General features: G+C 44.9%; 1 protein-coding gene across 5 annotated transcripts in view; it reads left to right on the forward strand.

The window, feature by feature from the left end:
- URI1 (URI1 prefoldin like chaperone) overlaps positions 1-16,683 on the forward strand; it is a 90,279-nt gene that overhangs the window by 3,746 nt on the left and 69,850 nt on the right. The window contains exon 1 of one of the 5 annotated variants that reach the window (XM_002829012.6): positions 14,471-14,923. The exons of 3 other annotated variants lie outside the window; for them this stretch is intronic. In XM_002829012.6, the coding sequence (XP_002829058.3) occupies positions 14,783-14,923 (141 nt within the window). In that variant the 5' untranslated portion in view covers positions 14,471-14,782. Of the gene's footprint in view, positions 1-14,470; positions 14,924-16,683 lie in introns of those variants that run through there. One more of the 5 variants, XM_009253110.4, reaches the window with a different exon arrangement.

Here is a 16,683-nt window from a genome sequence, read left to right on the forward strand (position 1 = left end):
CTCCTGAGTAGCTGGGATTACAGGCACATGCCACCACACCCGGCTAATCTTATGTTTTAGTAGACACAGGGTTTCACCATATTGGCCAGGCTGGTTTCGAACTCCTGACCTCAGGTAATCCACCTGTCTCGGCCTCCCAAAGTACTGGGATTACACGCATGAGCCACTGCACCCGGCTTTTTTTTTTTGAGACAGAGTCTCACTCTCGCCCAGGCTGGAGTGCTGGAGTGCAAGGGCGTGATCTCAGTTCACTGCAACCTCTACCTCCTGGGTTCAATCAATTCTCATGCCTCAGCCTCCTGAGTAGTTGGGATTACAGACGCCTGCCATCATGCCTGGCTAATTTTTGTATTTTTACTAGAGATGGGGTTTTGTTATGTTGGTCAGGCTGGTCTCAAACTCCTGACCTCAAGTGATCTGCCCACCTCGGCCTCCCAAAATGCTGGGATTACAGGCGTGACCTACGGTGCCTGGCCTAATTCCATCCCTCTTGAATGTGAGCTGGCCTTAGTGACTTGCTTCTGATGAGTAGAATGTGGCTGAAGGGATACTACACAACACCCCAGGCTAGATTAGAAAAGGCCATGCCACTTCTGCCTGGCTCCCTTGGAACTCAACAGCCGTGCTGCAAAGAAGCCCAGGCTATGAGGCAAGACCACATACAGGTGATCTGGTTGACTGCCCTACTGAGATCCCCGGTGACAGTTAATCTCAAGTCCAGATATGTGCAAGCAGAAGTTTTCAAGACAACCTCAGCTGCATGAGCCTCTGAATGAGAGCTGCCTGGCTGCCTGGCTGGGAGCGGTGATTTTTGCCACTAAGTTTGGTTGGTTTGCTAGCAGCAAGAAAACAGCAGCCTAGGCTGTTTCGAGGAATCACCAGAGAAGCTTAAAAACTTCCCACTGCCCAGGTCACGCCCAAGCATTATTTTTCAGAGTTCCCAACGTGCATCCGAGGTTGAGAACAGTGCAGGAGGCCAACCCCGAGGCCCCCGAGCCTCAGTGGAGACAGCAGGCTGGGCCGACGTCATGAAACGCCCCTTTCCTTTCCACCACCTCCCTTCACTCAGCTCTCTTTTGTCCCCGCCCACTTGTTTCCATCTTCAGTTCCTGGTAGATGAAAGGGATCCATTTAAGTGGCAGGGACTTTGAAATCAGTGTGTCAGTCCCTGATGCCTGTTTATTTTCAAAGCAACATAGGAGAATGGATGTGGAGGGGATGTGGGGAAGCTCTCAAGGGCAGAAGTGGGAATAGGATTGCCGGATAAAATACAAGAGGCTGTATTAAATTTGAATTTCAGATAAACCATGAATTTTCTTTTCGGTAGAAGGATGCTCCAAATATTACATGGACATACTTATACTAAAAGATTACTTGTTGTTTATCTGAAATTCAAATTTAATCGAATGACCTATATTTGTATTTGCTAAACCTGGCAACTCTAAGTGTGAAGCCAGGTCAAGGTGACACCCAGAACTCATTTAGGGGCATTTGCAGACTGCCAAGTTCCTTCACCAGCAAAGTAGGAAACCTCTCAGGAATCCTCAGGCTCTTCCCCTTATTTAGGGAAAGTGAGGCTCCAAGACAGGAAGTAACACATTCAAAACAGGCAATTCTTGGTTTGCACATTATCATGGTCACTAAACACATGTATATTGAAACCATGTTCTTGCTTTGCTGCTATGAATATTTGCATGGAGGTTTTTGTATTGACATAAATTTTCAACTCAGTTGAACTCAACTGGGATTGTGATTGCTGGGTTGTATAAGTCTATGTTTGACTTTGTAAGAAACTGCCAAACTGTCTTCCAGAATGGCTGTACCATTTTATCTTCCCACCAGGAATGAAAGAGAGTTTCAATTTCTCTACATCCTTGCCAACATTTATTTTCCATTAATTAAAAAAAAAATTTAAGGCTGGGCATGGTGACTCATGCCTGTAATCCCAGCGCTTTGGGAGACTGAGGTGGCCAGATCACTTGAGGTCAGGAGTTGGAGACCAGCCTGGCCAACATGGTGAAACCCCATCTCTCCTAAAAATACAAAAATTAGCGGGCTGTGGTGGCAGGTGCCTGTAATCCCAGCTACTTGGGAGGCTGAGGCAGGAGAATGGCTTGAATCCAGGAAGTGGAGGTTGCAGGGAGCTGAGATTGTGCCACTGCACTCCATCCTGGGCCACAGAGTAAGACTCCATCTCAAAAAATTAAAGAAATTAAAAAAAAAATAGCTATCCTAGCAGCTGTGAGATGGTCTCTCATTGTGATTCAGATTTGCATTTCCCTAATAATTAGTGATATTGAGCATCTTTTCATGTGCCTATTGGCCATTTGTATATCTTCTTTGGAGAAATAGCTACGCAAGTTCTTTGCTCATTTTGGGGTTTTCCATAAAACTCCTACAACTCAATGACAACAACAACAAAAAAACAGTGCAATATATATATGCTTGATATTAAACCCTTATATATAAGATACAAGATTTGCAAGTGTTTCTTCTTGTTCTGTGTGTTATCTTTTCACTCTCTTGTCAGTGTCTTTTTATTTTTTTTTTTGAGACGGAGTCTTGCTCTGTCTCCCAGGCTGGAGTGCAGTGGTATTATCTCAGCTCACTGCAACCTCTGCCTCCAGGGTTCAAGCGATTATCCTGCCTCAGCCTCACAAGTAGCTGGTACTACAGGTGCCACCACCACACCAGGCTAATTTTTTGTATTTTTGGTAGAGATGGGGTTTCACCATGTTGGCCAGGCTAGTCTTGAACTCCTGACCTCAAGTGATCTGCCCACCTCATCCTCCCAAACTGCTGGGATTACAGACATCAACCAACGCGTCCGGTTGACAGTGTCCTTTGATGCATAAAAAGTTTTTAATTTTGACGACGTCCAATTTATAGTTTTTTTTTCTTTTGCCTCCTGTGCTTTTGGTGGCCTATTTGAGAAACCATTGCCAAATCTAAGATCATGATTTGCCCCTATGGTTCCTTCTGAGTTTGACTTTAGGTCTTACATTCAGGTCTTTGATCAATCTTGAGTTAATTTTTAGTTATAGTGTAAGGTAAGGGTCCAACTTCATTCTTTTGCACGTGGATATCCAGCTTCCTTGGCACCATTTGTGTTTTTTTTTCTTTTCCATATATATTCTTCTTATGTAAGGCACCATTTATTAAAGAGACTGTCCTTTTCTTATTGAATGGTCTTGAAATTCTTGTCAAAAATCTGTACACAAGAGGGTTTATTTCTGGGCTCTTTATTCTAGTCTGTTGGACTATATGACTACCTGAGACCTCAGTGTTTTTTGTTTTTTTTGTTTTTTAAGACAAAGTCTTGCTCTGTCACCCAGGCAGGAGTGCAGTGGTGTGATCTCGGCTCACTGCAACCTCTGCCTCCCACATTCAAGTGATTCTCATGCCTCAGCTTCCCAAGTAGTAGCTAGGAATACTACTAGCTGCCACCATGCCCAGCTTTTTTTTTTTTTTTTTTTTTGTAGTTTTAGTACAGACAGGATTTCACCATGTTGGCCAGGCTGGCCTCGAATTCCTGACCTCAAGTGATCCACCAGCCTTGGCTTCCCAATGTGTTGGGATTACAGGCATGAGCCACCATGCCTGGCCTCATAGTATTTTGATTACTGTAGCTTTGTAGTAAGTTTTGAAATCAGGAAGTATGAGACCTCCAACTTTGTTCTTCTTTTTCAGTTATTTTGGTTATTTGGGGTCTCTTGAAATTCCATACAAATTTCAGGACCAGTTTCGCTACTTCTGCAAAAAAATGCCATTGGGATTGGATAGGAATTGCACTGAATCTGTAGATGGCTTTGGAGAACATTGTTGTATTAGTCTGCTTGAACTGCTGTAATAAAATACCATGACAGTCTTAAACAATAGAAATTTATATTTCTTACAGCTCTGGAAACTAAGGGTCCATGATGGTGTTGGAAAAGCCAGTTTCTCATGAAGTTTCTCTTCCTGGCTTGTCCATGACCACCTTCTTACTATGTCCTTGGATGGTCTTTCCTTGCATGCAGAGCAAGAGAAAGCTCTCTGGTATCTCTGCCAGGATAGGGACACCAATCCTATCGAACCAAGGCCCCACCTTCATTTAACATTAATTAGTTCCATAAAGGCCCTATCTTCAGAAACAGTCACGTTGGCGGTTAGGGCATTGACATGTGCATTTTGGAAGAACACAAACATTCAGCCCATAACAATCATCATCTTAACAATATTGTCTTCCAATCCATGAATGCAAGATGTTCTTCCACATACTTGTTTCTTTCAGCAGTGTTTTGTAGTTTTCAATGCACAAATCTTGCTCCTCCTTAAATTTTTTACTAAATATTTTATTCTTGATGTTACTGTACATGGAATTGTTTTTTCAATTTTCTTTTCAGATCGTTGTTTCCTACTACTCAGAAATATATATCCTACTATATAGGAACTGATTCTCGTGTGTTGATTTTGTATCCTGCAGCTTTGCTGAATTTATTAGCTCTAACAGTTGTGTGTGTGTGTTGGGTGGGTATTCATTGGGATTTTCTACATATAAGGTTTTATCATCTACCAAGAGAGATAATATTACTTCTTCTTTTCTAACTTGGCTGCCTTTCATTTCTTTATCTTGCCTAATTGCCGTGACTAGAACTCTTAGTACTATACTAAATAGTAGTGCTAAAAGTGGGCCTCCTTGTCTTGTTCCCAATTTAGAGGAAAAAAATCTTCAGTCTGTCATGATTATGTTAGTTACGGACTTTTCTTATATGGTCCTTATAATGTTGAAGAGGTTCGTTTCTATTCCTACTTTACTAAGTGTTTTATCTTGATGTTGGATATTGTCAAATGCTTTTTCGGCATCATTTGAGATGGTGATGATGATGATGATGATTATTATTATTATTTGAGACACAGTCTTGGTCTGTCACCCAGGCTGGAATTCTGTGGCATGATCTCAGCTCACTGCAACCTCCGCCTCCTGGGTTCAAGTGACTCTCCTGCCTCAGCCTCCCAAGTAACTGGGATTACAGGTGTCTGCCACCGCACCTGGCTAATTTTTGTATTTTTAGTAGAGATGGGGTTTCACCATAATGGCCAGGCTGGTCTCAAACTACTGACCTTAGGTGATTCACCTGCCTCAGCCTCCCAAAGTGCTGGGATTACAGGCGTGAGCCACCATGCCAGGCCCATTTGAGATTATTATGTGGTTTTCCCCCTTCATTCTATTGTTTTTTTTTTTTTTTTTTTTTTTTGAGACTGAGTTTCCCTCTTGTTGCCCAGGCTGGAGTGCAGTGGCATGATCTCGGTTCACTGCAACCTCCGCCTCCCAGGTTCAAGCAATTCTCCTGCCTCAGCCTCCTGAGTAGCTGGGAATACAGGTGCCCATCACCACATCCAGCTAATTTTTTTGTATTTTTAGTAGAGACAGAATTTCACCATGTTGGCCAGGCTGGTCTCGAACTCCTGACCTCAGGTGATCCACCCGCCTCAGCCTCCCAAAGTGCTGGGATTACAGGTGTGAGACACCACACCCGGCCTATGTTGATTTATTTTTATACGGTGAATCACCATTGTGTCTCTGGAATAAATTCCACTTGTTCATAGTATATAATCTTACAAATATGTTGCCAAATTTGTTAATATTTTGTTGAGAATTTTTGTGTCTATGTTCAAAAGGAGCAGTGGTCTGCAGTTTTCTTTTCTCTCAGGTCTTTGTCTTGCTGGCCTCATAGAATGTGTTCTTTCCTCTTCAATTTTTCGGAAGAGTTTGAGAAGGATTTGTGTTACTTCTTTAAATGTTTAGTAGAATTCATCTTGAAACAATCTGTTCCTGGGCTTTTTTTGTTGGAAAGTTTTTGATTACTGATTCAATATCCTTACTTGTTATAGATCCAATCAGATTTTCTATTTCTTCTTGAGTTAGTTTTGGCAGTTTGTGTTTTTCTAAAAATTTGTACATTTCATCTAAGGTTTTCCAATTTTTTGGAGTACAATTGTTTATAGTATTATCCAATTTACTTCTGCAAAACAGTACTGTCTCACTTTCATTTCTGATTTTAGTAATTTGACTCTTTTCTCTTTTTTTCGTAGTCAATTTTGTTGATCTTTAAAAACATTAACTTTTGACTGGGCCCGGTGGCTCATGCCTGTAATCCTAGCACTTTTGGAGGCTGAGGCGAGTGGATTGCCTGAGCTCAGGAGTTCAAGACCAGCCTGGGCAACACGGTGAAACCCCGTCTCTATTAAAATACAAAAAAATTAGCTGGGCATGGTGGCGTGCACCTGTAATCCCAGCTACTCAGGAGGCTGAGGCAGGAGAATTGCTAGAACCTAGGAGGTAGAGGTTGCAGTGAGCCGAGACTGTGCCACTGCACTCCAGCCTGGGCAACAGAGTGAGACTCAGTCTCTTAAAAAAAAATCAACTTTCATTTTCATTGATTTCCTCTATCATTTTTCTATTTTCTGTTTTGTTTTTCTCCACTCTAATCTTTGTTATTCCTTCTTTCTTTTTCTTTCTTTCTTTTTTTTTTTTGAGATGGAGTCTTGCTCTGTCACCCAGGCTGGAGTGCAGTGGTGTCATCTCGGCTCACTGCAACCTCTGCCTCCCAGGTTCCAGCGATTCTCCTGCCTCAGCCTCCTGAGTAGCTGGGATTACAGGCGCCTGCCACCACGCCTGGCTGATTTTTGTATTATTAGAAGAGCTGGGGTTTCACCATGTTGGCCAGGCTGGTCTTGAACTTCTGACCTTAGGTGATTCACCGGCCTTGGCCTCACAAAGTGCTGGGATTACAGGCATCAGCCACCATGCCTGGCCTTATTCCTTCTTTCTGCTAGCTTTGGTTTTAGTTTACTCTTCTTTTTCTAGTTACCTAAGCCATATAGTTAGGTTATTGATATGTTAGTTTGCTAGGGCCATGATAACACTTTACCACGAAGTGAGTAGCTTAAACAATAGAAATTTATTTTCTCACAATTCTGGAGGCTGGAAGTCCAAGATCAAGGTGTCAGCAGGGTTGATATTTTCTCAGGCCTCTCCCCTTGGCTTGCAGATGCTGCCTTCTCACTACAATCCCACGTGGTTTTTCTTATGTGTACATACACGCTACTGTTCAGATCTCTTCTTCTCTGTTATGACATGAGGTCTTGCTCTGTAGCCCAGGCTGTACTGCAGTGGTGAGCTCATGGCTTACTGCAGCTTTGACCTCTTCGGCTCTAGCAATCCTCCTGCCTCAGCCTCCCAAGTAGCTAATTTTTTTGTTTGTTTGTTTTAGAGGCCAGGTCTCACTATGTTGCTCAGGATAGTCTCGAATCCTGGGCGCAAGTGATCCACCTCCCTGGATTCCCAAGGGATTGCTAGCATAAGTGCTGGGATTACAGGCATGAGCCAACATGCCCGTATTATTTTCTTACTTTCCATCCTTTCGAATCTTTTGATCTAAAGTAAGTCTCTTGTAGACAGCATATAAATTAATAATTGTTAGAAATCCATTCTATCAACCTCTGCCCTTTAATTAGACAGTTTAGTCCATTTACATTTAAAGTAATTACCAATAAAGGACTTAATTCTGCCATTTATTTAATAGCTATTTGCTTTTCTGTATATTTTTTGTATTTTGTTCCTCAATTCCTCCACTACTACATTTTTTTAGTATTTAATAGATTTTAGTGTACCATTTTGATTCCCTTTTTCTTTCCCTGTCTGCATATTTTTCAGTTATTTTCTTAGTGGTTACCTTGGGGATCACAATTAGCATCTTACATTTATAACACCCTAATTTGAATAATACCAACTTAGTTTTAATAGTATACAAATACTTTGCTCCTATACATCTCTGTCCCTCCCTCTTTATATTATTATTGTCCCAGATCATATCTTTATACATTCTGTGCTCATTAACATAGATTTATAATTACTGTTTCATGCATTTGCCTTTTAAATGATAGGTGAAAAATGAAGAATTACTAACCAAACCTACAATAATACTGGCTTTTATATTTACTGATGTATGTAGTTACTATTTTTATCAGTGTACTTTTTTTCTCATCATGGCTTTGAATTACTATCAAGTGTCCTTTCATTTCAGCCTGATGGATTCACTTTAGCAGCTCTTGTAGAGAAGGGCTAATAGCAATGAGCTTTCTCTGCATTTCTTTATCTGAAAATGTCTTAATTCCTGAAGGATAGTTTGTCTGGTAGGAAATTCTGTAATTCTGTTTGTCTGGTAGGATAGTTGACAGTCTTTTTTTTGTTTTTTCTTTTTTTTTTTCAGGACTTTAACTGTGTTATTCCACTGCCTCTGGGCCTCTATGTTTTGTTTTCTTTCTTTTTTTTTTTTTTTAGAGATGGAGTCTCGCACTGTCGCCCAGGCTGGAGTGCAATGGTGCCATCTTGGCTCACTGCAACCTCTGCCTTCCAGGTTCAAGCAATTCTCCTGCCTCAGTCTCCCAAGTAGCTGGGATTACAGGTGCCCGCCACCACGCCCAGCTAGTTTTTTGTATTTTTAGTAGAGACAGGGTTTCACTATGTTGAACAGGCTGGTCTCGAACTCCTGACCTCAGGCAATCTGCCCATCTCGGCCTCCCAAAGTGCTGGAATTACAGGCATGAGCCACTGCACCCAGCCCCTCTGTGGTTTCTGATGAAAGTTTAGCTATTAATGTTACCAAGGACTCCTTGTACCTTACAAGTTGTTCCTCTCTCGCTGCTTTCAAGATTCTCTTTTTGTCTCTGATTTTTGACAATCTGGTTACGAGTCTCAGTATGAATCTCTGAGTTTCTCCTGCTTGTAATTTGTTAAGCTTCTTGGATGTGTATGTTCATATCCTTCATCAAATTTGGGAAGTTTTCAGCCATTATTTCTTCAAATCTCTTTTTCTGTCCCTTCCTGTTCCTCTTCTCCTGCAGGAACTTCTACTATGCATGTGTTGACATATGCTTGATGGCGTCACATGGATCTATCAGGCTCTGTTCATTTTTCCTTTTCTTTTTTTGAAGATGGAGTCTCAGCCTACTGCCCAGGTGGAGTGTAGTGGCGTGATCTCAGCTCACTGCAACCTCCTCCTTCTTGATTCAAGTGATTCTCAGGCCTCAGCCTCCTCAGTAGCTAGGATTACAGGCGCGTGTCACAACGCCTGGCTAATTTTTATATTTTTAGTAGAGATGGGGTTTCACCATGTTGGCCAGGCTGATATGAAACTCCTGAACTCAAGTGATCCACCCACCTCAGCCTCCCAAAGTGCTGGGATTACAGGCATGAGCCACCATGGCCAGCCTATTTTTCCTTATTTTTTTTCCTCTCTTTACAACTGGACAATTTCAATTGCCTTGTCTTCAAGTTTGCTGATTCTTTCTTCTTCCTGATTCTTCAGACCAGCTTTTTGACTTCTCTAGTGAATTTCTAAATTCCAGCTATTGTACTTTTCGGCTCCAGGATTTTTATTTTGTTCCTTTTTATAAGATTAAACTATCTCTTTATTGGCCTTCCCTATTTGTTCATACATTATTTTGGTTTCCTTTAGCTCATTGGGCATAAGACAGTTGATTTAATGCCTTTGACTAATGTTTCCAATGTAAGGGCTTCCTTGGGGATGGCTTCTATTCAATTCTTTCTTTTCCCCCTGTGAATAGGCTATACTTTCCTTTTTCTTTGTATGCTTTGTAATATTTTGTTGAGCACTTGGCATTTTGGGTATTATTGTGTTAACTCTGAAAAATCAGATTCTCCTCCTCTTCAGAGATTGCTGATTTTTGCTTGTTGAGGGTTGTAGCCATCTGTTTACAGACTTTTCCAAACTATGTTTGCAAAGTGTGTAGTCCTTATTGCATGTGGTTACTGAAGTTTCTGTTTCATAATCTTTATAGGCAACCAGTGACCTGGAAATGATATCTGTAAATTTCTGGCTCCAAAAAGGTGTTCTTTCCTTTCAAATCTCCTGATGGATGCTGCCATAGGAAGCAGAAGAGGGCTGAAACCAATACAGGAGCCTGTGCTAATCCCTCAGGACTCAAAAATCCCCCAATTTTTGGAGGACAAGGATCATCTTGCCCACCTTGCAACCAGCCAGCCATTCCAGGAAAGCTATTCCTACAGCCTCATGGTGGGGTGAGGGCTGAGAAATGGGGCATGGCAGCTGTTTTGCATCCACCCTGTTGTTGTTCTCTTACCAACAACCAGCAGCCTCTTTTTTCATCAAGAACTCCGCTGGCTGTTTATTCATGTCTCATGAGGTTTGCCCGTCTAATTTTTTGTATCTTTAGTAGAGATGGGGTTTCACCATATTGGCCAGGCTGGTCTCAAAATCCTGACCTCAGGAGATCCATTCCCTTTGGGCTCCCAAAGTTCTGGGATTACAGATGTGAATTACTGTGCCCAGCCAAGGCTGGGTAATTTGTAAAGAAAGGAGGTTTATTTGGCTTGCAGTTCTGTAGGCCATACAATTGTAGCATGTGGCACCAACATCTGCTTGGTTTCTGGTGAGGCCTCAGGAAGCTTCCAATCATGGTGGAAGGCAAATGGGGAGCTGCGCATCACATGGCAAGTGGAAGTAAGAGCAAGGGAGCAAGAGAGGAAGGAGGAGGTGCCAGGCTCTTTTAAACAACCAGCTTTCATGTGAACTCATTACTGCAGGAAGAGCAGCAAACCACTCGTGAGGGATCCGCCCCCAAGACCTAAACACCTCCCACTAGGCCCCACTTCCAACATTAGGGATCACGTTTCAACATGAGATTTTGAGGGAACAATATCCAAACCATGTCAGTGGCCCTCTATTGACTCCAACATCTATGAACAGGGCTGGTGCTTGCCTTGGTCAACTCTTGTCTCCCATTCCCAGTGGGGGGCCTGGCACATGAAGAAGGGATTAACCAATAATAAGTAATAAAGTAATAAGGTAATAAAATAATATTTACTTTTTTTTTTTTTTGAGACAGAGTCTCACTCTGTCACCCAGGCTGGAGTGCAGTGGCACCATCTCAGCTCACTGCGAGCTCCGCCTCCCGGGTTCATGCCATTCTCCTGCCTCAGCCTCCCGAGTAGCTTGGACTACAGGCGCCCACCACCACACCTGGCTAATTTTTTGTGTTTTTAGTAGAGATGGGGTTTCACCATGTTAGCCAGGAGGATCTCAATCTCCTGACCTCGGGATCTGCCCACCTCGGCCTCCCAAAGTGCTGGGATTACAGACATGAGCCACCGTGCCTGGCCTACTATTTTTTTTTTTTTTTCTGAGACAGAGTTGCACTCTTGTTGCCCAGGCTGGAGTGCAATGGCACGATCTCGGCTCACTGCAACCTCTGCTTCCAGGGTTCAAGCGATTCTCCTGCCTCATCCTCCACAGTAGCTGGGATTACAGGCATGCACCACCACACCTGGCTAATTTTGTATTTTTAGCAGAGATGGGGTTTATCCATGTTGGTCAGGCTGGTCTTGAACTCCTGACCTGAGGTGATTTGCCCGCCTCGGCCTCCCAAAGTGCTGGGATTACAGGCGTGAGCCACTGTGCCTGGCCAATTTTTTTTTTTTTTTTAGACGGAGTGTCATTCTGTTGCCCAGGCAGGAGTGCAGTGGCATGGTCTCTGCTCACTGCAACCTCTGCCTCCCAGGTTCAAGTGATTCTCCTGCCTCAGCCTCCAGAGTATCTGGGATTACAGGTGTGTACCACCACGGCGGCTAATTTTTGTATTTTTAGTAGAGATGGGGTTTCACCATGTGGGGCCAGGCTGGTCTCAAACTCCTGACCTCAAATGATCCGCCTGCCTCCACCTCCCAAAGTGCTCAGATTACAGGCATGAGCTACTGTGCCCGGCCAAAGCTGAATCTGAAAGTGTGATAAGCGCTACAAAGAAAATTTAAAAAGTGAGGTGAGGGCGGATGCCTAGAGGAGAGGGGAAGGGCTTTCGTGGACAGGAGATCAAGAAAGCCCTGTTATTATTTGAACTGAGGCCTGAGTAATGGCAAGGAGGCAACCATGGAAAGATCTGGGAGAAATATTGCAGGCAGAGAGATCGGCAGGTACAAAGGCCCTGAGGCAGGAACTAGTCTGGAGTATCTGAAGAAGAGAGAAATTGTTGTGGTTGGCCTGAGTGGTAGGGGGCTTGGTTGGAGGTGGGCAAGGTGGGTCCGACAATGCTGAATTCTAGTAGGATGTCTGGATTTGATTCTGGTTGCTGTAGGAAGCCATGGAGGGCCCTAGAAGGGAGACTGACATGACCTGATCCCCTTTGAAAAGCTCACCCAGGCTGCTGAGTGGAGAATAGTTTAGGGGTGTGTGAATCAGATGTCTTCGGCTGCTCATGATAGAAAATTGTCCTGGTCATTCAGAAAATTTACTGGCCTTTTAAACGGGAAGTTCAGAAGTGATGCAGACTTCAGAGCTGGTTGATTCAGCCCTGGATCAAGTTCTGTGATGCTGTCAAGGACTTGGGTTCTGTTCTCAGCTCTGCTGACCGCAGATTGCACTTCATTCTGAGTATTGGAGTGTCTAGGTGGTCTAGGGGGGCTGTCTGATACACACGGGGCTACCTGCTTTGCACTTCCTGGCCAAGGGGATAGACTGATTCCTTATGGGAGCACTTTCGAAGAATGAGGAAGAACCTTCTCTGGAGGGGCGTGGTGGCTGGTGCCTGTAATCCCAGCACTTTAGGACGCCGAGGCAGGTGGATCACTTGAGGCCAGGAGTTTGAGACCAGCCTGGCCAACATGGTGAAACCCCGTCTCTACTAAAAATACAAAAATTAGCCAGGTGTGGTGGTGTGCGCCTGTAGTCCCAGCTACTCGGGAGGCTGAGTCAGGAGAATCGCTTGAATCCAGGAGGCAGAGGGTGCAGTGAGCCAAGATGGCACCATTGCACTCCAGCCTGGGCAACAGAGGAAAAAAAAAAAAAAGAAAAAGAACCTTCTCAGAAGCCTCCAGGAAATCTGTCTGGACGACACAGCACACCCATTCTTGAACCAATTATTTACAAGGGAGATGCATCACCCCCTTTGCCTGGAGCTAGGGGGTGGGTCAGCTTCTTACATGCACAGGACTATGTGGTCTAGGGTTGAGCCCCTAAACGAGGGGAAGTGGGGTGGGCAGCTGCCGATCTCCATTACAAGGGACAAGAGTGGGGGCAGCAAGGCCAGATCAATGGTTGCTGAGGTGGCTGGGGATGGAGAGGATGGTGGTGGTAGAGGAGGTGGTAAGAATGGTCAGGTTCTGGCTGTTCCAGAGGTGATGATGGTTGGATGTGCAGTGAAGAAAAGACAGGAATGAACATTTATCTTTTCCCAAGTTGTCCTTGCTTTCTTCCTTTGAAGCCATAAAAAGGAAAAAAAGGGTGGATCTGGACTTGGGAGCTGGGCAGGAGTGAGGGAAGAGAAGCAGAGCAAGCAGGCACACCAGGCTGTGACTCTGCAGGCATCTCTCTGCCTAGACCTGTCTGTGTATGATGTGGAACGAACACGACCCATCTTTACTGCTAGCGACTACAGCAGACAGGGCAAGGCCACTTCCACGCAGTTAGGTTAATAGGAGGCTGTACAAAGGGCTGTAGGAGGAAGTGGGCACAGGAGTTCTAAAATAATTGGAACGGCCAGGTGTGGTGGCTCACACCTGTAATCCTAGCACTTCAGGGAAGCCAAGACAGGAGGCTCGCTAAGACAGGAGGCTCGCTTAAAGTCAAGACCAGCCTGGGCAACATTGCGAGACCCCGCCTCTACAAAAAAATAGAAAAATTAACAGGATGTGTTGGTGTGGGCCAGTGGTCCCAGCTACTCCTGAGGCTGAGGTGGGAAGATCGCTTGAGTCTAGGAGTTTGAGGCTGCAGTGAGAAATGATGGCACTGCTGCACTCCAGCCCGGGCGACAGACCAAGACTCGGTCTCTTAGAAAAAAAAAAAAAAGAAAAGAAAAGTAGGGGCAAAGTTATCCTTGGAAAATTTCTCAGTCCATTCATAGCAGCATATTAAAATTAGTACAGTAGCTTAATTTATATAAGAGAAAATACAATGTGTACAGTAATTAATGAACATGCAAAATATAATTGTATATTTCAACTCACTAAAAAGGCACAGAAAAGAGTTGAATTGCTAAAATTAAATGTGCTTATGAAACAGCTCTAGTACATGAATTAAGCTCCTAGATACAGATGCAGCGCCAAACGACGGGGAGGGAGATGGGGCACTCAAGGCGACACGCGGCTCTTGCCGAGCATTTCCTGGGCGTGGAGCTTCTTTAGAACGTAAGCTTTTTTTTTTAAGGGCTTTTTTTTCAAGGTTCCAAAGCCTATATTTAGTGCTTTCATATACGTAATTTCAAAAAAAAAAGAAAGAAATATCGGCATAAAAATGTAAGCTTGCAGAGGGATACAAACGCAGCCCAGCAGCTGCCACCGCCAACCCCAGCCACGCGGTTCACACCACGCGCACTCCCCTGGAGGCGGGGCCTGAGCGGGCTGGGCGTGTCGGGGGTGGGGCCTGCGCGCTTGCTTCCGGCGTGCCGCGAGAGGCGGGGCGTGTGGGGAGGCGCGGCCGCCACGGGACGCCTGGCTGGGCCTGCACCGGAGAACCGTCTCGGTACCTGGCAGGCGGCCTGCTACTTGGAGCCCGCTGCGGGGCGGCGGCGGCGGCATGCGCGTGTGAGATGCGGCAGCGGGCGGCGCGGACGCGAGCAGCGGCGGCGGCGGCGGGCGCGGCCTCCTGGGCGCGGGGCGCGCGGTGCCTGAGGGCGGGCGCGCGGGCGCTGGGCAGCCGCCGGCCGCGCCGCTTGCGCAGGCGCTGGTTCAGGACTCACTCGCCCCGCTGAGGCCCCCGGGCCTGTCATGGAGCCGCCTACCGTGGAGACGCCCCCCGACCTCTCGCCCCCTTCGGCCTCGGCCTCGGCCCCGGCCCCGGCCCCGGCCATGGCCACGGTTCCGCTGCGCGCCCCGGATGTGGCGCGGCTGCGCGAGGAGCAGGAAAAGGTAACTGGCAGCCCCGCGCCGCTTCCGCCTCCGCCCGCCGGGCCGCCCCTGCCTGTGTTCTGGGCCGCTGCCCCGCGTGGCGTAGGCCCAGCTGCCCGGGCCCCCGGAGGGAACGGGGAGAAACTTTTGTCACGTGCTTCTGTTGTCTTTGTCGGCAGCCCTTTGACCTCGCAGCGGAGTGAGGGGTGTGCAGCCCGTTCGCCTGCCCAGGAAAGGGGGCTTCTGACCTGAAGGCGTGCGGCAGCGCGTGGGAATTTGGGGGCGGGGGCAGCACGCTGTCAACGGAAGCGTTCGCTTTAATATTTGTAGCTTGTGATGATCTAACATTGCTTAAAATGTGTACTGTTTGTTGCTCTTTATTTGATTGCACGGAAAAGTTTTACCACGTTTGTCATGATAATGCTTCCTGTGCAATATTTGGTTATTTAATATTTGTCACAATATAATGCCATTTAAACATTTAAAAAAAAAGAGTCTCACTATGTTGCCCAGGCTAATCTCGAACTTCTGGCCTCAAGCGATCCTCCCCCTCCTGCCCCTCCCCACCTCGCCTCCCAAAGTGTTGGGATTATAGGCCTGAGTCACCGCACCCGGCTCATTTTTACAAATTTTAATTTCATCCTATAATAAATGAGTTTTAAACTAGTGAAAAGGGTACAAAGTTTTGTGTTTCCTAGTGGGACTTTATATAAAGAAGTATTCCCAATTTAAGAAATAGTTTTATTGTTAAATCTGATTTTTCTGTGGATTCTGTGGTCTTTCAGATTGATTCTGTCTCAAGTGTCTTGAAATTGTTACTTTGAAAAGCAGTATTTAATTTGCTTAAAATATTTTATGTCATTTTTGGAAGAGCATGGATTATAAAGGGTTAGGAAGTTGCTTCAACACTATAAGCAGTTTAAAAGTTCTTAACTTTTTAACTGAACATTCCTGTATAAGAACGACTGTTTACATAGATACAAAAATATACTCAGTTCACCTAGATGGGGGTTTTGATAGAACTTAAAAAACCCTCGTTTGCTTGGAAACCACCTGTTGGGATGAACTGCTGGAATCTTTCTTTGTTCTGGTTGGTTTAAATTATTTTGTGGGTTGTCATTTCTCAGCCATTTTTCTCTAATAACGCAACTGTTAGGTTTGGAAGCCTATTTTCAAGATGAAGGTTTAAAAATCCAGTGGCTAGGGTGGTGACTCAAACCTGTAATCCCAGCTGCTTGGGATGTCAAGGTCGTGGAATTGCTTGAAGCCAGGGAGTTCGAGACCAGCCTGGGCAACATAGGGAGACCCCCGTCTATACAAAAAAATACAAAAAATTAGCCAGGCCATGGTGGTGCACACTTGTAGTCCCACGTACTTGGGAGGCTGAGGTGAGAGGATCGCTTGAGCCCAGGCGTTTGAGGCTGCAGTGGGCCATGGTCATGCCACTGCACTTCACCCTGGGTGACAAGATCGAGACCCTGTCATTCATATATGTATGTGTGTGTGTGTATATATATATATATATATATATATATATATATATATATATATATATAAAACTAGTTTGGCGTCTTTAAATTATAAGACATTAATGTATTTTTTTTAAAGAGAAAGATGGAAAAAGAAGAAAGAAAAAACAGCACCTCATGAAATCTTACTCTTTTTGCCAAAACTTGGCATTTTTTATTCGTTCAGAGAATGTGACACAGACCCTCAGAGGATGGTGTTTCTGTTGCCTTTCCTCTGCTGCAGTGGGTTAATTTCACCTCCTTCAGTGTATA

Source organism: Pongo abelii, chromosome 20 (assembly GCF_028885655.2).
Source record: "Pongo abelii isolate AG06213 chromosome 20, NHGRI_mPonAbe1-v2.0_pri, whole genome shotgun sequence".
In the NCBI taxonomy this organism is placed as follows: Eukaryota; Metazoa; Chordata; class Mammalia; order Primates; family Hominidae; genus Pongo; species Pongo abelii.